Here is a 21,894-nt window from a genome sequence, read left to right on the forward strand (position 1 = left end):
CTGTCAGACCGCTGAGTGGCGGCCGTTGCTACCTCCTCCTCTTCTTCATTTGATGCCAAGAATGGCTGCGCATCAGTGAGGTCTAGGAATGGATGGGAAAATAATTCCTCTGACTGGAGTGGAGAGGCTATGGTAGTGGTGGTGGTGTCTTTGGGGGTGCACACAGCAGAGAGTGAGGAGGGTGCAGATACAGAGGATGAGGAGGGTGCAGAAGCGGAAGGCTGAGTGAGCCTCTCAACCAACTCTGGTGCGTCCTTGGAAGTTATCACACGCGCCTTCTCCCACTTCCCACTTAGGCTCCCGCCTGGTGCACTGCCCGACCCTTACCATCTCTGCGGAATGGCCTGCCTCTTCCTCTGCCTGTCATTTTCTAAATGACCCTCTGCCTAAGTCCGTAGAGAAGAGCAGTATTTGTGGAAGAAGGTATATCGCAGCCCTCATTCAGTATTTGGTGGAAAAATGTATATAGCAATAGCACCCCTCAATCAGTATTTTGTGGAAGTAGGTATATCGCACTCCTTAATCAGTATTTTGTGGAAGCAGGTATATAGAACCCCTTAATCAATATTTAGTGGAAGCAGGTATATTGCACCCCTCAATCAGTATTTTGTGGAAGCAGGTATATAAAAACCCCTTAATCAGTATTTTGTGGACACAGGTATATAGAATAGTGTTGAGCGGAAAAATTTGAATCTCGAATTTTAATCGCGAAAATCGCCACTTCAAGAATTTGCGAATATTTACAATATAGTGCTATATATTCGTATTCGCGAATAGTGTTGATCGCAAATATTTTAATCGTGAATTTATCGTGAATATCAGCACTTAGAAACATCCCTAGCAACCAATAGGAAAGTTGCCTACCCCTTAGTGTTGATCGCGAATATTCTAATCGCAAATTTTTATTGCGAATATATAACATTTTCGATTTTCGCAATCAAGTAAATAGTGATTGGAGGTCACGAATTCGCAAATTTGCAAATTTTTTGCGAATATTCGGCTAAAAATTTGCGATATATCTAGAATTCGAATATTGCCTATGCCACTCATCACTAATAAAGAACCACTTAATCAATATTTGGTGGAAGCAGGTATATCGCACCCCTCAATCAGTATTTTGTGGAAGCAGGTATATCGCACCCCTCAATCAGTATTTTGTGGAAGCAGGTATATAAAGCCTCCTTAATCAATATTTGGTGGAAGCAGATGTATCAAACCCCTTAATCAGTATTTTGTGGAAGCAGGTGTATCGCACTCCTCAATCAATATTTGCTGGAAGCAGGTATATCGCAGGCCACAATCAATATTTGGTGGAAGCAGGTATATCGAACCCCTCAATCAGTATTTTGTGGAAGCAGGTATATCAAACCCCTTAATCAGTATTTTGTGGAAGCAGGTATATTCCACTCCTCAATCAGTTTTTTTTGGGGGCAACAGGTATTTCACACCCGTTGCAAATAGTTGTTCAATAGCACTTGTCCCTTTATATACCTGCGATATCACAGCAGAACTACATACAACTGCTGCGCAATACAAATGCACTATATACTTTCTATGTTAGAAAATATTTTATAGGTATATCACACCCCTGAATCAGTTTTTTTGGGGGCAACAGGTATATTACACCAGTTGCAATTAGTTATTCCAATAGCGTTTGTCCCTCTATATAGCTGCGGTATCGCAGCAGAACCGCACACAACTGCTGCACAATACAAATACACTATAATATATTTTCTATGTTAGAAAGTATATTATAAGTATATCACACCCCTTAGTATATCACACCTATCAATAGCACACCTATGCCAGTCCTTAAAAGGACTTTTGTGGCCCTATTAGCTAGTGTTTGGTGTCCCTAACAGTCTGTCCCTGCTCCACAAAGCAACCTCTCCCTACACTAGCAAAACACAGAATGTAAAATGGCTGCCAGATCGGGTTCTGATATAGGGTGGGGGTGTGTTAATGTGCTGAAACGTCTCAATTGGCTGTCCTGTCCCACCCAATGTGTGTGTCATGGGTCAAAGTTGGGCGCAATTGAAAAGAATATGTCGCCAGCGGACAACACATTTTCGCATGTTCGGCGAACACACAAAATTCACAGCAAAATGACCGCTGGGCCATCTCTACTAGTGAAATACCTATGTTTGGTTGGAGATTACAGGCAAGCACATATACTACAGATCAGCAGTTCCTGAGGCATTGTATGCTGAGTCTGGTTCTAGACACAATGAGGCACATTTATTAAGACCTGCGTTGTAGACATCGGTTTTAATAAGCCCCTAAGCTGGCGGTGGATCAACCGAAGTTATGTAGAGGCACTGGCCTCTAGATAACTTTGGCGGATCCTCCACCAGTTCTAAATGTAATACAGCTTCCTAGCTGCCTTACATTTAGACCTTTTTCTACGCCTGAAACACACCACCCACACCACACCCATTTTTTTAGACCCGGTGTGAGTGGGGAGAACTCGAATATAGGCATATTTCAGCTTAATAAATTACCCCTAATGTCCGATGAAAGACTATTGTATGTTGAAAATATTGTATCCTGAGACCATCGTAAGATAAGAGACCACTGTATGTTGAAAGGCACCCTCCCAAGGGCAAAGCTATTTTAACATTCTGATGGGCCATGTGCTGAGGTTTCATTAGTGGTCCCATCGACCTCCATTTAAACATTAGTTTCCAAGGTCTACACAGTCACTGAAACATTCTGAACACAATTCTATCTGCATTGTGAGTCAAAAGTCGCAGTACACCCTTTTATTTCAGAAACAAAAGAGAAAATGAAATATCTGAATACCCCAGCAAAACACATGTGAGGAGGTATATATTTTAGGCTACATCTGCAACTTGGCCGCCATCTTGAAAGCCGCCATATTGGATAAAGGGCACATTTTTTCAATGGGAAGTGGGTCATGTAGCGTTTTCTCATAAATCAATTGCTGCAATCAGGCTTGCAATATCTCTGGTGGTTTAAAGGTTATCAACACAGAAAGTTGCAACAACAACCAGGTACGTTCCCTGTGATGCACAGCTATTTGATGTGTTCAGTTTGTTGTCCGTAGTGCTGAACACAGGACTTTAAACTTGGAAGTGATGAACGTTCCTTCAAAGGGATTGTTCACTTTGGAAGGAAGAAGGGGAGGTTGTGGCAAACCCCCTTCTTGGGCAGACCTGCGAAAGGAAGCATACTTATCTGCTCCTTCGCTCTCTGACCTTTGCTGCTCTGCTGGGCCACCTGGATCTTAACTTCCCATTTGACTCTGCTGCAGCCAATCACTGGCAGCAGCGGTGACCTGCTCACCTTGTGCCACATGCACAACCCCTTTAATGATGACTCTTTGAAAACCTCTTCACCAGATGAAAATTAGGACAAGGATATTCCAAATACTTGTCCATTAAAAAAAGTATCCTTCAACACTGCAAGCCACTTTGCTGGTCTGCTGTGAGGAGTGATCCACTGTGATGTCAGATCCAGTATACACAACAGGTAATTACAGCATCAATAAATGGTCATCTATTTTACAGGGGACCTGGGCACTGTAACATCTGCATGCCCTAATAAGGCATATGCACAGTGTCTTTATGGGATAACTCATTTAAAGGGGTTTTTCAAAAATGTACATCACTATTTATTTATGGCCCCTAACATGAATGTCCAAATTAGGGATGAGTGAAACATCCGAAGTCGATTCACATAATACATTGTTTGAATACTGTACGGAGCGAGCGCTCCGTACAGTATTAGAACGCATTGGCTCCTATGAGCTGAAGTTATTACTTTGCGAAGTCTCGCGAGACTTCGCATAATAACTTCATAAATCAATTTCTACTGTAAAAAAAACATTTCTCTAACTCAGGTTCGGTTCCAAGGTACCACCTGGGACCGAACCCGAGTTCGGGAAAAGTTTTTTTACTTAAGAAATTGATTTATGAAGTTACTATACAAAGTCTCGCGAGACTTCTTGAAGTAATGACTTCGGCTCATAGGAGCTAATGCATTCTAATACTGTACAGAGCGCTCGCTCTGTACAGTATTTAAACAAGGTATTATGCAAATCAACTTTGCATGTTTCATCCGAAGTCGTTTCGCTCATCCCTAGTCCTAATGAAAGACTAAAACTCACCTGCTCCCTGACACACCAGTCCTGTGCCCAGGCTACCCCTCATATTCCAGTCCCTGGATTGTTTTCTTCCAGGTAAAATATGCTCATGTTTAGGCCTCATGCACACGACCGTTGTGTGCATTCGTGGCCGTTGTGCCGTTTTCAGTTTTTTTTCGCGGACCCACTGACTTTCAATGGGTCCGTGGAAAAATCGGAAAATGCACCGTTTTGCAGCCGCATCCGTGATCCATGTTTCCTGTCCGTCCAAAAAATATGACCTGTCCTATTTTTTTGACGGACAACGGTTCACGGACCCATTCAAGTCAATGGGTCCGTGAAAGAACACGGATGCACACAAGATTGGCATCCGCGTCCGTGATCCGTGGCCGTAGGTTACTTTCATACAGACGGATCCAAAGATCCGTCTGCATAAAATCTTTTTCGGAGATGAGTTTTCACTTTGTGAAAACTCATATCCGACAGTATATTCTAACACAGAGGCGTTCCCATAGTGATGGGGACGCTTCTAGTTAGAATATACTACGAACTGTGTACATGACTGCCCCCTGCTGCCTGGCAGCACCTGATCTCTTACAGGGGGCTGTGATCCGCACAATTAACCCTTCAGGTGCTGCACCTGAGGAGTTAATTGTGCATATCATAGCCCCCTATAAGAGATCAGGGGCTGCCAGGCAGCAGGGGGCAGACCCCCCTCCCTCCCCAGTTTTAATTTCATTGGTGGCCAGTGTGGACCCCCCCCGGCCCCCCCTCCCTCCCTCTATTGTATTATTTTCATTGGTGGCACAGTGTGCGGCCCCCCCGACCCCCCTCCCTCCCTCTATTGTATTATTTTCATTGGTAGCACAGTGTGCCGTCCCCCCCGGCCCCCCCTCCCTTCCTCTATTGTATTATTTTCATTGGCGGCACAGTGTGCGGCCCCCCCGGCCCACCCTCCCTCCCTCTATTGTATTATTTTCAGATTATTATTAGAAGCATCATACTTACCTGCTGCGCTGTCTGTGACCGGCCGGGAGCTCCTCCTACTGGTAAGTGACAGATCATTAAGCAATGCGCCGCACAGACCTGTCACTTACCAGTAGGAGGAGCTTCCGGCCGGTTACAGACAGCGCAGCAGGTAAGTATGATGCTTCTAATATTGCTAAGTAACCATGGCAACCAGGACTACAGTAGCGTCCTGGTTGCCATGGTTACCGAACGGAGCCCCAGCGATTAAACTGGGACTCCGATCGGAACTCTCCGCTGCCACCAATGATCGGGGGGGAGAGGGGAGGCCGCACACTGTGCCACCAATGAAAATAATACAATAGAGGGAGGGAGGGGGGGCCGAGGGGGGGACCGCACACTGTGCCACCAATGAAAAAAATACAATAGAGGGAGGGAGGGGGGGCCGGGGGGGGTCTGCCCCCTGCTGCCTGGCAGCCCCTGATCTCTTACAGGGAACTATGATTCGCACAATTAACCCCTCTCAGGTGCCGCACCTGAGGGGTTAATTGTGCGGATCACAGCCCCCTGTAAGAGATCGGGTGCTGCCAGGCAGCAGGGGGCTTTCATGTACACAGTTCTTAGTATATTCTAACTTGAAGCGGCCCCATCACCATGGGAACGCCTCTGTGTTATAATATACTGTCGGATCTGAGTTTCACGATCTAACTCATATCTGACAGTATATTCTAACATAGAGGCATTCCCATGGTGATGGGGACGCTTCAAGTTAAAATATACCATCGGATTGGAGAAAACTCCAATCCGATGGTATATTAACTCCTGACTTTACATTGAAAGTCAATGGGGGACGGATCCGTTTGCAATTGCACCATATTGTGTCAACGCCAAACGGATCCGTCCACATTGACTTGCACTGTAAGTCAGGACGGATTCGTTTGGCTCCGCACGGCCAGGCGGACACCAAAACGACTTTTTTTTTCATGTCCGTGGATCCTCCAAAAATCAAGGAAGACCCACGGACGAAAAAACGGTCACGGATCACGGACCAACGGAACCCTGTTTTGCGGACCGTGAAAAAATACTGTCGTGTGCATGAGGCCTTACATGCACTTCTGCAGCCAATGAATGGCTCCAGCGGTGAAGTGTTTCCAAACTGCACATCACCACTGAAGGACCCCTTTAAGGGTAGGTCTACATGGAATGGATATGCTGCTGATAAACAACTGATCAGTGGGGTCCTGGGTGTCAGACCCACTCCCAATGATCAGATACTGATGGCCTATCCTGAGGATAGATAAAAAATAGTAGACATGATAAAATAGATTTAGAAGATGTTATTACATCACCCAAACTGCCAGCAACAGCTCCCAACAAGACAGCAGAGGAAGCCTTTACCGCATCCCATCACAAATAAACTGTAGGGGGAGCACAGGGAGCCTTCACGGATGTCAGGTAAGAGTGGCTGATGGCTCCTTGTACAGTCTGAGTGAGGAGTAAAAGGATAGACTGACTACTGATGGAAGAGCTGGTCTGGCTCCCTCTTCAGGAGTAAAGGGTAATGTGCCCTGTGCTGCTGCATGGCTCACACACAACCCGGCCTTGCTTGGGTCCACCCACCCATTAGTGATCTGCATTCCCACTCAGAACTTACAATTCATTTTCAGTGATGCTCTTGTAGCCTTTTTATTTAAGTTAAAAAACACTGCAGCCGGATGTTATAGCAAAATACTGATATGCTGTATACTGTACACACATTTTGCTTACAAATCAGAACCAAAATGCATGTACAAAATGTCAAATAATAAAAAAATGGCACCAAAAAGCAGGCAAATGCACAGTGATCAGATTGTCCTTACATTCAGATTTATGGCACAAAGAAGGATTTAATCGCTTAACACTATATGAAGTATCTGTACATCAATCATATGCATTAAGCAATTGTAAGGAGCCAGTTCACTGGCTAATACAGCAGACACTCGCTGACAATGACTAGGATTAGAAATGACACCGATCTCTGTCGATTAACCCCTCAAATGTCTCTGTCAATAGCAACTGTGACATCTGTGAGGTTAGACAGAGCAAGGGACTTTCTCTGTCCTCTGATTGGATCCCCTGCAGCAAACCTGCAGGACCCTGATCAGTTGGCATGGCAGCATGGGGCCTTGTGAAGGTTCCAAGCCCTGCCATAGAGAGCTGTCTGGAAAGCTATGCCGGTGGCACTGCCTGACAGGCAGCCTGTAAATATTTCACAGACTGCAATAGTATACTATTGAAATCTATGGTACATGTGATCAGAAGATCGCATATTCAAGTCTCCTAAGGGGGCTAAAAAGTACAGTGTAAAATGGGAAAAGAAAAAAGTTTTTAAAAATATAAAAATATTACATTTTCAAATCACCCCCTTTCCCAATTTCACAAACAAAAAAAATCAAACAATATAAAAAATAAGCATAATTGGTATCGCCACATCTGAAAACATAATAGAAATCACATAAATCTGGTATTGCCGTAATAATAGTGACCCACAAATTTTAGGACATCATGAAGGTGTAAAAACAAAAAAACATGGTAGATTAGACTTTTTTCAATTTCAACTCTTAATAAAGGTTTTTCTTGTTTTCCAATACAAGCTTTGGTAACGTAAATGGTTTCATTAAAAAATACAACTTCTAGCACAAAAAAAAGAAGCTCTCATATGGCTATGTAAAATAAAAATTTAAAAAGGTATGGCTCTTGGGCTCTTGGGCGGCGAGGATTAAGAAAAAAAAAAACAGGCAGGGTAATCCCTGTGTTGGAAATTACTATATTAGCTAATATCTGAAATATGAACAGACACGGTACTTAGTATTTCTAGCATTACATTAGCCTCCTTCATATTTATATAGACTTATTTACAGTCAGGTCCATAAATATTAGGACATTGACACAAGTCTAACATTTTTGCCTCTATACACCACCACAATGGATTTGAAATGAAACGAACAAAATGTGCTTTAACTACAGACTGTCAGCTTTAATTTCAGGGTATTTACATCCAAATCAGGTGAACGGTGTAGGAATTAAAACAGTTTGCATATGTGCCTCCCACTTGTTAAGGGACCGAAAGTAATGGGACAATTGGCTTCTCAGCTGTTCCATGGCCAGGTGTGTGTTATACCCTCATTATCCCAATTACAATGAGCAGATGAAAGGTCCAGAGTTCATTTCCAGTCTGCTATTTGTGTTTGGAATCTGTTGCTGTCAACTCTCAAGATGAGATCCAAAGAGCTGTCACTATCAGTGAAGCAAACCCATCAGAGATATAGCAAAAACATTAGGCTTGGCCAAAACAACTGTTTGGAACATTCTTAAAAAGAAGGAACGCAACGGTGAGCTCAGCAACACCAAAAGACCCGGAAGACCACAGAAAACAACTGTGGGGGATGACAGAAGAATTCTTTCCCTGGTGAAGAAAACACCCTTCACAACAGTTGGCCAGATCAAGAACACTCTCCAGGAGGTAGGTGTATGTGTGTCAAAGTCAACAATCAAGAGAAGACTTCACCAGAGTGAATACAGAGGGTTCACCACAAGATGTAAACCATTGGTGAGCCTCAAAAACAGGAAGGCCAGATTAGAGTTTGCCAAACGACATCTAAGCCTTTACAGTTCTGGAATAACATCCTATGGACAGAAAAGACCAAGATCAACTTGTACCAGAGTGATGGGAAGAGAAGAGTATGGAGAAGGAAAGGAACTGCTCATGATCCTAAGCATACCACCTCATCAGTGAAGCATGGTGGTGGTAGTGTCATGGTGTGGGCATGTATGGCTGCCAATGGAACTGGTTCTCTTGTATTTATTGATGATGTGACTGCTGACAAAAGCAGCAGGAGTAATTCTGAAGTGTTTCGGGCAATATTATCTGCTCATATTCAGCCAAATGCTTCAGAACTCATTGGACGGCACTTCACAGTGCAGATGGACAATGACCCAAAATACTGCAAAAGCAACCAAAGAGTTTTTTAAGGGAAAGAAGTGGAATGTTATGCAATGGCCAAGTCAATCACTTGGCCTGAATCGGATTGAGCATGCATTTCACTTGCTAAAGACAAAAGTGAAGGGAAAAAGCCCCAAGAACAAGCAGGAACTGAAGACAGTTGCAGTAGAGGCCTGGCAGAGCATCACCAGGGATGAAACCCAGCGTCTGGTGATGTCTATGCGTTCCAGACTTCAGGCTGTAATTGACTGCAAAGGATTTGCAACCAAAGATTAAAAAGTGAAAGTTTGATTTATGATTATTATTCTGTCCCATTACTTTTGGTCCCTTAAGAAGTGGGAGGCACATATGCAAACTGTTGTCATTCCTACACCGTTCACCTGATTTGGATGAAAATACCCTCAAATTAAAGCTCGAAACCCTCAAATTAAAGTTTGTTTCATTTCAAATCCATTGTGGTGGTGTATAGAGCCAAAAATGTTAGAATTGTGTCGATGTCCCAATATTTATGGACCTGACTGTATATATTACTTAGTCGTTTTAAAAAGGATCTTCCGATTTCAAATAAACTGCACGATTTAATACAAATTTTGCCGTTCATACTGTACTTCATGTGCAAAGAAGGCATTTTAGGGTAACTGCACACATTGCAGATTACATGTGTTTATTTTTCATGCATATTTTCGTGTTGAAAAAAATGCAGCGTAACTCATTATCAGCAAAGTGAATAAGATCTGTCAAATTTCATGTATGCTTTGTATATTTTTCATAAGCGGAAATTGACCTGATGTGCAAATTTTAAAATCCATGACATTGTTGAATTGTTAGCGAGATTCCACCTTATATATAGTGGTTTTCCCCACAGACTTCAATAGGGTTGTTTCTTCAATAGGGTTGTTTAAACAGAAAATCCGCACCAAAATCCGTAACAAAAATTGCATTAAAAAACCCACAAAAAAAAATGCCAAAGCAGTATTTTGGTGTGGATTTAATGCGGAATTTCTGCATACAAATTTGCAATATGAGCAGATACCCTAAGGGTACGGCCACACTGTCAGGTTTCTACATGCAATTTTGGAAGCCAAAGCCAGAAATGAATTTAAAAAAGAGGAGACGTCGTATCTGTTCTGCATACTTTCTCTCCTTTTATGAATAAAACCTGAGTTTTGCTCCAAAACTGCATCAACCTGATGAAACCTGATAGTGTGGCCATACCCGTCCTTTTTTTAGTTAGTTAGTTTTTGGGACCTTTAAAAAATACCATTAAATTCATGCATTTTTACAAGCATTTTAGGGGCCTTTTTTATCACAAATTTTTGACATATTTTTCAGATGTTTTTCCTTTTGATTAATTACAAATTAATTAGTAATGAATCACTATAAATCAGGTATACCCAGGCCACTCTGCCTTAGGGCTCATGCACACGACCGTATGTATTTTGCGGTCTGCAAAACAAGGATCCGCAAAAAATACAGATGACGTCTGTGTGCATTCCACTTTTTTCAGAACGGAACAACTTGGCCATAATAGAACGGTCCTATCCTTGTCCGTTATGCGGACAATAATAGAACATTTTCTATTTTTTTGTGGAATGGACATGCGGACATATGGAAACCGAATGCACACTGAGTAACTTCCGTTTTCATCCAGACCCATTGAAACTAATGGTTTCGCATACGGAACATACACGATCCGTATGGCCGTACCCTTAGGGCTCATGCACATGACTGGTCCGCAAATTGCAGATCCGGCCATGTGCATTGTACGTTTTTACAGAACGTCCGGGCCATAATAGAACAGTACTATCCTTGTCCGTAATGTGGACAAAAATAGGACATGTTCTATATTTTTGCGGATGCCACAGATCAGACATACGGATGCAGACAGCACACGGTGTGCTGTCTGCATTTTTTATGGCCCCACTGAAGTGAATGGGTCTGCATCCGACCCACATAAAAATGCAGATCGGATGCGGACAAAAAATATGTTTGTGTGCATGAGTCCAACAAGAATTTGCAATAATCGAAGGTTCCATCCAAATCTGCCTAAAATGTTGGTGAACACATACAAAATAGAGTTTATGTACATGACAGCAGCATAATATAATACACTGTAAGTGTGAGACAACACTATAGATCCTCTGCAGGAAACATATATACTTGAGCATGTGAAGAATTCTGCTCTCACTGCTAAATGACAGATTGATTTTTGCAGAGAAGAGGGATTTTTCCTCTCAGGTTTCTTAAGGATGAGTCCAGTGTGATTTGTCATCAATCATTCATCATGGTCCTTCACATGGCTCCCAATCTGCTCTGAACCTCATTCGTTCTGCACATCACAGACCTGGGATGCATCTGCTCAGACGAATGGTGACTAAGACATGGCATGCAGGTAGATAGGAAATCTCCGCTCTAATGCTATACTGTTCAGAGGTAGCAATCAACTCTGCAGAACCTCTTGCCAAGTACAATGGAGCTATATAGGATATATATTTATGTAGAGTATATATGCATTTTCTTCCTAGAAACTAAAGGATAACTGACAGCTCTTTGGTTGTGCCCATCAATGAATATCTGACCAGTCTTCAGGTGTCCTACAGACAGCACTTAAGAAGATGCTCCAGGATCAGCTTGCCCCATTGATCGACTCAGTAGGTAGGGTAATGCACAGCAGCGCCCTCCCCTGGGAGTCTGCAGGAAACCACCACTCCTGTTGTGGATGTTGGATTCTGTTGAGATTGAAGACATCTGTGTCCAGCTGGGATCCCCCTCCATATGATCTATGGAGTTTCTCCAATCCCCCAGGGGTGGCACTGTGCCCACCACAGTTCTGCTAACAGATCCAACTTGAAGGAGACTTCTTAGGAGACTTCTACCATGAGAGCAGCCTTGCCCTCCTGATCCGGCGTGTGCTGCAGGCTGTGAGCTCACCAGGGTTATAAATATCCCTAGCAGTGCCAGAACCATACCTACCTACTCCACACCAGGCTACAGACTGGCACACCGGCAGCTGCTGCAGGAGCCACTAGGGCAGCAAGATGCACTTGGGATATTCCCTATTGAAAGAATGAGATTGCCTTCACTGTGCTCTGTCACATTCTTCTTCCTCTCCACATCCCAGCTCTGGACAGCAGTGCTAGCAGCTCCCAAGCAGAAGAAAGCCAAGGGCCAGCTCCTAAAGGTCTCCAGCAACCACATCACCAGTTCCAGAGCCTCCTCTGCCTCCTTCCCACCCCTGGGAGCAGAGACCAGCGGCTCCCAGTGGAGCACAGCAGGGCGCAGGACTGGCAGTCTGTACTGCAGAGTGGGCATTGGATTCCATCTCCAGATCCACCCGGATGGCAGAGTCAATGGCTCACATGAGGCTAATCATTTAAGTAAGTGCTTTCCAGTCATTATCCTTCATATCAATGCTGCCACATAGCTGCTTTCCTCCAGTAACCTGCGCTGTGCCATGCTGTGCTTTCCATGCCCTGCTGCTCTGGCACGGCCACACTCCATCCAGGAAATCTTTCTGTACAGTCACTTTATGTAGTCGGTACAATACAAATATAGATAGATAGATGGATAGATAGATAGATAGATAGATAGATAGATAGATAGATAGATAATAGATAGAATCAATGTGCGCACTGTATGTAAAAAGTATGTTCTGTTTCTTTCTACACTACTACTGATCAGTAGAATTGGACTAGGCTAATAACTTTCTGCTTATTATTATACTGGATGTATTAGGTGCCATGTCCTTATTTGGTGACAGTGAGTTAAAATATTGAATATTGTAATTATAATTATAACAGGAGAACATCAATAATCTATATTTTATGGCTATGTGAGGACTGTACATAGGGCTTGTTAGGACAATCTAATACTATTTTATCTAATCTATATATACTGTATTTGTATATCATCTACCTATGTACAGAATTTATCATCTGTCTATCTAGGACATTATCTATCTATCTATCTATCTATCTCATATATATGTATTATCTGTCTATTTATCTCATATATATATATATATATATATATATATATATATATTTATCTTTCTATCTATCTATCTATTATCTATCTATCTATCTATCTCATATATATGTATTATCTGTCTATTTATCTCATATATATATATATATATATATATATATATATATATATATATTTATCTTTCTATCTATCTATCTATCTATCTATTATCTATCTATTATCTATCTATCTATGATCTATCTATCTATCTATGATCTATCTATCTATCTATCTATCTATCTATATATCTATCTAACATCTATCTATTATCTATCTATCTATCTATCTATCTATCTCATATCTATCTATCTATCTATCTATCTATCTATCTATCTATCTATCTATTATCTATCTATCTATCTCATATCTATCTATCTATCTATCTATTATCTATCTATCTCATATCTATCTATATAAATCTATCTATTTAATATCTATATAATCTCTCTCATATTATTCAATGTCATATCTATCTATCTATCTATCTCCTATCTATCTATCTATCTATCTATCTATCTATCTATCTATCCATCTATTTAATATCTATCTCATATCTATCTGTCAATCTATATAATTTCTCTCTCTCATATCTATCTATATCATATCTATCTATTTCATATATATCTGGCTAATTTATCTATCTGTCAATCTATTTGTCTATCTATCTGCCGATCTAATATGACTATCAATCTATATCACCTCTCTCTCTCTATGTCATATCTATCCATCCATCATCTCTCATATCTGTCTGTCTATCTATCTATCTATCTATCTATCTATCTATCTATCTATCTATCTACATTCTTTCTATCTATATATTATCTATCTATCTATGCCCAGCAATATTTCATATCTATCTATTATCTTTCTATCTATCTATCTATCTATCTATCTATCTATCTATCTATCTATCTATCTATATACAGCACTTATTTCATATCTATCTATCTATCTATCTATCTATCTATCTATCTATCTAATCTATTATTGTTATTCATAACCATAGTTAATCAGGTTAGACCATATATAAATAATAAGAGAAAATATGCAGCATTCCATAAGATCTTTTTATAATCTATAGAAGACATAAAGTTTAAAAGCCTCCTATCAATTATTAAAGCCTGGTTTCCTTACAAACATGATCATCTAACACAGCAGACAAGGCCCATTATATCCTCCATTGCACTTGTGAGGTCTTTAAGAGACTGACCTAAGCTATCATAATACCTATGTATAGTACAGGATAAACACAGGTTCTCAACTTCTCCACTTCTTCTCTACATACAGCTCCTCTTTCCCATTTATGTGATTGTGTATAAATTGGGATCTCTCAAGGGTAAACTCCATATATTTAATGCCTCTCGATGTTTACTTTGCACCCTAGACAGGCAAGCTATATATACTGTATATCAATAATGATTTTACAGCAAAACTAGAGCCTTTATCAGAGTCATATAATCTCGCCACACTTCAGTAAGTAGCTCAGCATGATGGATTCCGCCTTGTGAGACTGAAATGAAGGGTTTTTGGAATGGATGATAAGCTTTTGAAACTTATGTTTTATTCAGTCCAAATAAAAAGGAATTATCCAGTTGTCAGGACAATCTAAAATGAGTTTTACTGAAGAACTTAGAGGTAGAAAGTATCAGAGAGTATTCAAAATGCATGAGGCAAAAGCATATACTGCAATGTACAATTCTATAATCTGTGAAGTGGTAAGGACATATTCTTCAAATGATTAACCGGTTTATTAAACACAGGTATGGGAAAATATTGTTTAATATTTCTATTTATTATATTAAGGGTGAATTCATAGTATTTTGTGGCATTTTAGACACTTTTTTAATGTGTTATTTGCACCTGTGACTTATCGTGCAATTTAGTTTTTGCTGCAAAAAAAAAAACAGCTCTAGATGTTAACTTAAATTCTATGGGATATATGAAAAGCAGTACACAAGTTTTTTTGTTTTTTTTTGTTAATGGGATTTTTTTTTTTTGCAACTTGGAGGTGTTGGTGGTGCCTCTGGCGTTTTTTCTTTCTTTTTTTTTCAACACGTTAAAACAATGGTGTTTTTGGTTTTTTTCAGATATCATTTCGTCTCTCTATAGAAAATAGGGTCTGATAAAAATTATATTTCAAAGCCAATAAAAATGCATGTGGTATGCAAAAAAAAAGTACACTATAGCATTTTTGTAACAGTAAAAAATGGCATAGCAAAGTTGAGTGTGAAGGTGTCCATGTGTTTATTTATTATATATATATATATTATACATAGGAATTGAATCACAATATTTCTATGAAGACCTGTTGTATATGTAACATACTAAAAGAGGTTCACAATTAAATGCAAGTTGGATGAGTATGGGTCAAATTTGAATGTAAGATTGCACTCAAATTTGCTTAAAAAAATTATATATATATATATATATATATATATAAACATACAGTAACTTCATTATTTTACCATGAAGCAGAAGTAGAACTATCAACTGTTGGGTTTATGTTACACTGACATGTTGTCGAAATTTATATATTGTCAGAAAGCAGAGCTTGAGGACCTCTCTAACAACCACACACTAGTGATATGTGTCCAGAGCAGTAAAATGGATCAGTCACCTTTCTTGGAGGTTGTCCATACTAGCAGATTTTTATAATAAACTGATCACGATGAATCATTTGACAGATCCTATTCTTTTCTATGGTACAAAACACTGTGAAAGTGCAAGGTTATCAAAAGACATTCTGTAAAGTTTGCTAAAAGTTTTAAAAGTAGCATGTGCCCTCCAGCGTCTAACATCTTATGATTACAGAGAAGAAGCAGAAGGGAGCTGGACATGTCCTGCTGCAAAGCTACAAAAAGAAGAGTGTATATATAAGATCTAAGTGAAATAATAAGATGAACAGTTTGTAATCAGAAGAATATGACATGAAATCAATATACTTAGATTAAGACGTTAGGCTTTGGTTCTATTTATACACATAATGTGGTTTATCCATATAGATCCTTTAAAAAGAAAAGAAACCAGGAAAGAAAAAACTGTGTGAACAGGCAACTACTGCTGACTTTTCAAGATCCCATGAACAATGAATCTTGATTGGGTACAAACTGAGACAAACGTGTATTTTAGCATCAGTTTTTATCCCCCTAAAGTTAGGGCTCATGCACATGACCATATGTATTTTGCGGTCCGCAAAAACTGATCCGCAAAAGATACGAATAACGTCCGTGTGCATTCCGTGTTTTGCGGAACGGAACAGCTGTCCCCTAATAGAACAGTACTATCCTTGTCCGTAATGCGGACAATAATAGGACATGTTCTATGTTTTTGCGGAACGGAAATACGGAAACGGAATGCATGTTTTTTTTTTTTTGCTGACCCGTTGAAATGAATGGTTCCGTACACGGTCCGTAAAAAAAACGGAACGGACACGGAATGAAAATACATTCATGTGCAAGAGGCCTTAATAGGATCCATCAAAGAGCAACACAGGTGTTACAAGCAACATAAGGAACGGCGCTGGTGTGACTCCAACATTATAGGAGCAATCGGAAACAACTGCGGTAGTTTATTACTTGTTTAATGAGAGGGTTTGCGCTTTTATATTTAGTGTTACTGTGCTGCCAGTAGGATTTTAACAAAGTACCAACCTGGAGTTTGCATGTTCTTCTCAAATATTCATGGCTTAAATCTGAACTGCAAACACTTGCTGGCAGGTTAGGTGGCTCAATTTTAGATATGAAATCTAGTGAACATGCTGCATTTCACAGTAGACACCATCTGAACCTCTGCGGAAGAATGATTTCTATTGATATACAATTTCTCCACATAGATTTGAATGTGCTAGTTTAAATTGGCTTCACTTTCAAAAGGAAACCTAGTGCACTTGAAAGCAATTCTTTGTTCCCCCGTAAGTAGCCATTTCAAGCTTCTTGTGAGGCTGAGAGGCTTATAGTCTCCAAACCCGTTCAAAAAGGATAATATTGAGAAAAACGACCCACCCGTATTCACCACTTTATCTCACGTAACTCCAAATCTAGAGATATTTGAGATGAGAAGAAGCCTGAGCTCATCCACATAGGTTCCATGCATAATGGAAATGATTAAAAGCTGCACGAAGGTTACGGCCGCACCGTCAGGTTTCCTGATGCAGTTTTGGAAGTCAAGACCAGGAGTGAATTCAAAAAATGAGGAGAAGTCTTATCTGTTCTTTATACTTTATCTCATTTTATGTTCCATGCCTGATTTTGGCTTCCAAAACTGCATGCAGAAACCTGACCGCGTGGCCGTACTCTTAGGTTAATGCTCTTTTCAGACAAGCTATGGTCTTTTTTAACTACCAAAGTGAAACTTTTCACAATCAACACTGGTTGTGTATGGAATTATTTGAGATTTCAGCTCTGACTGACTTGTTTGACAGCCCATAGAAACATGGGGACTTGTGTATATGTCAAAGAAACAATGCTGGGAATTTAGGAGCTCGGCTTAACAGGTGCATTTCACAAAATTCTATTTACTGCCGGGATACAGGGCCACACGGTAAGCTTTGTCTTAGGAGAGAAATGTCTCCTAAAAGGAACACACAAGGAGAGGGGGGTAATCATAATATAGCACAAGTGTCCAGCCGTTACAAATGCGAAACCAGGATATTTCCCATTTGCGTTCTTTATTCGTTATCTCATAGGATCAAATGAAGGGCTACTATAAAAACAATGGCAATACTAGAATATTGTATTATTATGTTATTTACATGTTCACATCGGCATTTCTCACATTTTATCAGGATTAGGATGGCACAATATAAAGTCATAAGAATAGATTCTCCAGAATTGTTATTACATGGGAAATTCAAGTAGTTACTAAAATGAGGTTACAGGTCCTCTTTAATAGCAGGCCCTCAGCACTATTCTTGGTGCAAAATATACTAAAACCTCAATGGAAACTTGACTGCTGTGATATTGTAACAATACCTGAGAAAATGCATGGCCCGTATGCTAATAAAGCCTAAAGTGTCCCCTGGGCATTTATTCTTCAGTGCAAGATGCTGGCTTATCAGCAGCCCCCTCTCCCAAAGCCCCTTTTCTCCTTCTGCACCACCCAACATCCTTCCCAGTAGACGTTAATCAAGATCAGAGGCAGAAAGGTTTGGGAGTAGTTGCTGCCAATAAGCTAGGGCCCTGCACTGAAGAATGAACACTAGGATTTATTACTATACGGTACATGAATAAAACATAAATCATTTTATTATTTTATCATTTAAATGGTGTTGACCCTGTTTATTTAAAAGTAAAGCACTATGGCTTACCTCTCCTAATGTTTATTATGCAGTGCCCCTTCCAATATGACCCTGGAGAGACACCATGTTTGTTGGGGAATTATGTGATAGGGGACCTCAAGTGCGATAACGCTTAAGGCAGTGTATTCTTCATGTAGGCCTAGTGGTTAAAGTAATAAAAGGAGAGTATGCGCAATTGGTGTGACAGTGGCCACGTGTGTGACAAGTCTGGTTGTCGGAAAAGAAGACCATTCGGTCTTCAACTGGTCAAATCTGGCATACAGCTGGTCAAATCTGCTGACAGACTCCGTTTAAAAGGGTTATCCCACAAAAAGCATTCCTATGCACAATAAATAGGGCATTTCAAATAAACTATTATTGAAATATACATGCAATAAAAATATTGTTTTTATGTGCATTACATTTTCCTTTTTGGTAGCGCCCCCTGCTGTCTATTCTTCTGGTCCACCTTCTCCGCATCCAGTGGTAGACTAACATGATCAGATGCATCCCTGCTCCCTTCCCCTGGTCTTTTGATCTCACAGAGAAGCAGGTGAAATGGTCGAGACACCATTCATTCAATCATTCATTCCTTCTTCTAAATCCATAGTAGTAGATTTTTCTCTCTCTAGACATTCAATATGTAACTCTGGGGTTAAATGTGAGTTTCTATGCAGGGGATAAAGGAGTTAACAGGAGCTTCCTGGGAGATACAGGTGCTTAATTGTCTCATATGAGTTGCTGGCTGCCCATAGAAAGACAAGATAGTCCTCTTAGGCCTCTGGAGATTGATAGATGAATGATGTTAGATAAAGATAGATGAATATACTCATTGACAAAAAGAATAACGCACCAAGAAGGAGTTGTTAGAATTGCATGAAACTTTATGATTGACTATAATGATTATATATATATATATATATATACATATATATATATATATATATATATATAAAAAAAAGGATACGTTTATTGAGAAAAACTGTACAACTGAAAGGACGCTCTAGTGTAGTGGCCCATTAGGTCACCGCTAATTGATTGGGTTTTATATGTTACATGTTCTTCACCGTTGTACTGAATCACTGGTTTAATTTCCTTCCCCTGGGCTTGCTTTTTCCTGTAAAGTCAGGCTGAATCACTGGGTTAATTTCCTTCCCTTGGGCTTGCTTTTTCCTGTGAAGTGAGTCAGTTAGAGGGAGTTGATTCAAGTATAAGCAGCTTACCGAAACTTCAGTCCTGTGGCATACATAATCTGAATTTGGGACCCACGGAGGACTCCAGAGAACCCATAAGACTGAGAGTAGAAAAGAACTATTGAGAAGGTTGAGCATTCAGGAGGGTGCATGGAAGTAGTCTGTGAATCTAATGCATGTTTATAACTTATGGACTTCACAACCCTTGGCTGGTAAAAAAGGCTTCCATCTCACAGTCATACCATTGGGAACGTTTGTGTTTCTGTGTAACAGTCTACACCCCACAATGAGATTTGTAGACATATATTTTTTCGAGGAATTGCTAGTGAGAATCACTAGGCTGGATTGGAATACAGAAAAGTGTTACATGAGCACTCTGAAATCTCACCTTCCATCGGGCAGGAGACCATAACCTGGGTGTGCCCTGGATGAGAACTACACCTATCATCATGTGGCCCCCACTATTTACTGTAACTACCATGGGAGCGAGGGAGAGGGACATGGTCATTGTGTGCATTGGGACTACTACTACCCTAGTTGCCACTACCATCCTCCTCCCTGTAACACTCCTCTCCTGGCATGTTTCACTGGTACCCCTTTGGGCCACCTTTAGCTTGGATACACAGTGAGATACTGTTGGGCTTACAAGTTCTGTATGGTTTCCTGACCACAGATGTTCCAGCTGAGTCTGTAGATCCAGCCAAAACTGACTTCCTAGCTGGTCCTGTAAATGCTCAATTGATAATAAATCTGGCAACTTGAAAGGCCAAATAAGTATTGCAATCTGCAGAAAAAATTCCTTGGAAACCCTTGCTGTGTGTGGGAAAGCATTATCCAGTTGGAAGCCTTTGCATAAGAGGCAACACATGGCTGCAGGATGCCCTGAACATATCGCTGAGCTGTCAGTGAACCTCGTATCACTACCAGGGGTAAACAATAGTTGTTTTTGATGGCTCCCCAGATCATTACACCAGCTGTTGGCGCAGTGTGTCCCTCCACAGCAAAGGCAGGATTGAAGCACTCCTCATGAGACCACTGTAAGTGAAACCTGACCATTGTTGGATCCCAAACTGAACCTGTCACTATAGACAATACGGTTACAATCCACAGCAGCCCAGTTTTTGTTTTTTTCATGACACCACTGCAAATGAAGGAGACGGTGTCTGTCTTTCAATGGCAGGACATAAAATGGGCACCTATAAGACAAAGTAGACTGACTGCACTACATATAGACAGGAAGCATACAGTACCTCAACCAGCCTATGTTCATATAAAAGAAAAAAATGGGTAGATTATTTATCAGACTACCTAGTATATTATTATAAATGCATTAGGTGGTTGAGATGACTTCTATGTACAGATAATGCCCGATAGGCATTATCCTGTACAAATTACGCAGGGGAAATAGCGTCTGTTTTTCATGGCCGATTCTGTACTTCTCTCATAATCTTCCAGGAGCTTCAAAAAAGTGAAACTTCATTCAACTTTACTCCTTTTATTGCCTCCATTAAATTGAGACTATTTATGTGTGTTTTTGTTCAGCTTAAGAATTTAATTCTATAGGATAATACTGTCACCAGCCTAGAATATAATACTCTCTGTGGAAAGACAGTAGGTGTGACAATAGGAGTGCAAGTCTTCAATAAAACCTTATATCTTCATGTCAAAGTCCAAGAAATGTCCACAGCTCCCTTGTTACTAATTGCTGATTTATACCTTTTACTGTATGTACAAAAAGTATGGATCACAGAAAAAATACATTATGAACGTTGGAATCTTATTTTATACTTAAAATATCTACTGTATCTATCACATTTTCTAGCTGTCTTTCTATACATCTATTCTATACCATTAAACAGAATAACCGAAAATAGATCATGCAAATAAAACTTGTGACCTGTAGAGAGTAAATGTGACATGGGCTTCAATGCAGATAGTTTAAGGAGTAGGCTGTTGATAGAGGACTTCATTTTTATGTGGGGTTTTTTCTCCCTTGTGTGCCCCTTTCATACAATTGAATAGAGGACACCAAATTCTAGAACTGCCATATACATAGTGGAAGTTGGCATATTTTTGGTTTGTTTCCTCCTGTATTCCAGGGATGGTGGAGGACATCTTGTCGAGCAAGGAATGTGAAATCATTGGGGAGATTTATCAAGATTGGCATTTCCTATACCATTATTGGTCTCTTATATAATTCTTCTTGATTAGAACTAAGGGGAGAAGACAAAAGCATGTGTACGGTCATACAATATGTAAACATACTGTACTGAATATAAAATCATTTTCAGTATTTATTTGCCTGCATTTGACAAGACTTGTGGCATAAGGCGATGGGGAGAACATT

General features: G+C 40.3%; 1 protein-coding gene across 1 annotated transcript in view; it reads left to right on the forward strand.

Moving 5' to 3' along the window:
- Window positions 1–12,019: 12,019 nt before the first annotated feature.
- Window positions 12,020–21,894, forward strand: part of FGF5 (fibroblast growth factor 5) — a 100,971-nt gene continuing 91,096 nt past the window's right edge. Inside the window, exon 1 of the mRNA XM_040420448.1 lies at window positions 12,020–12,430. Within this exon, the coding sequence (XP_040276382.1) occupies window positions 12,121–12,430 (310 nt within the window). The 5' untranslated portion in view covers window positions 12,020–12,120. The remainder of the gene's footprint in view (window positions 12,431–21,894) is intronic.

The sequence above is a fragment of the Bufo bufo genome, chromosome 2 (assembly GCF_905171765.1).
Source record: "Bufo bufo chromosome 2, aBufBuf1.1, whole genome shotgun sequence".
NCBI classification, from domain to species: Eukaryota; Metazoa; Chordata; class Amphibia; order Anura; family Bufonidae; genus Bufo; species Bufo bufo.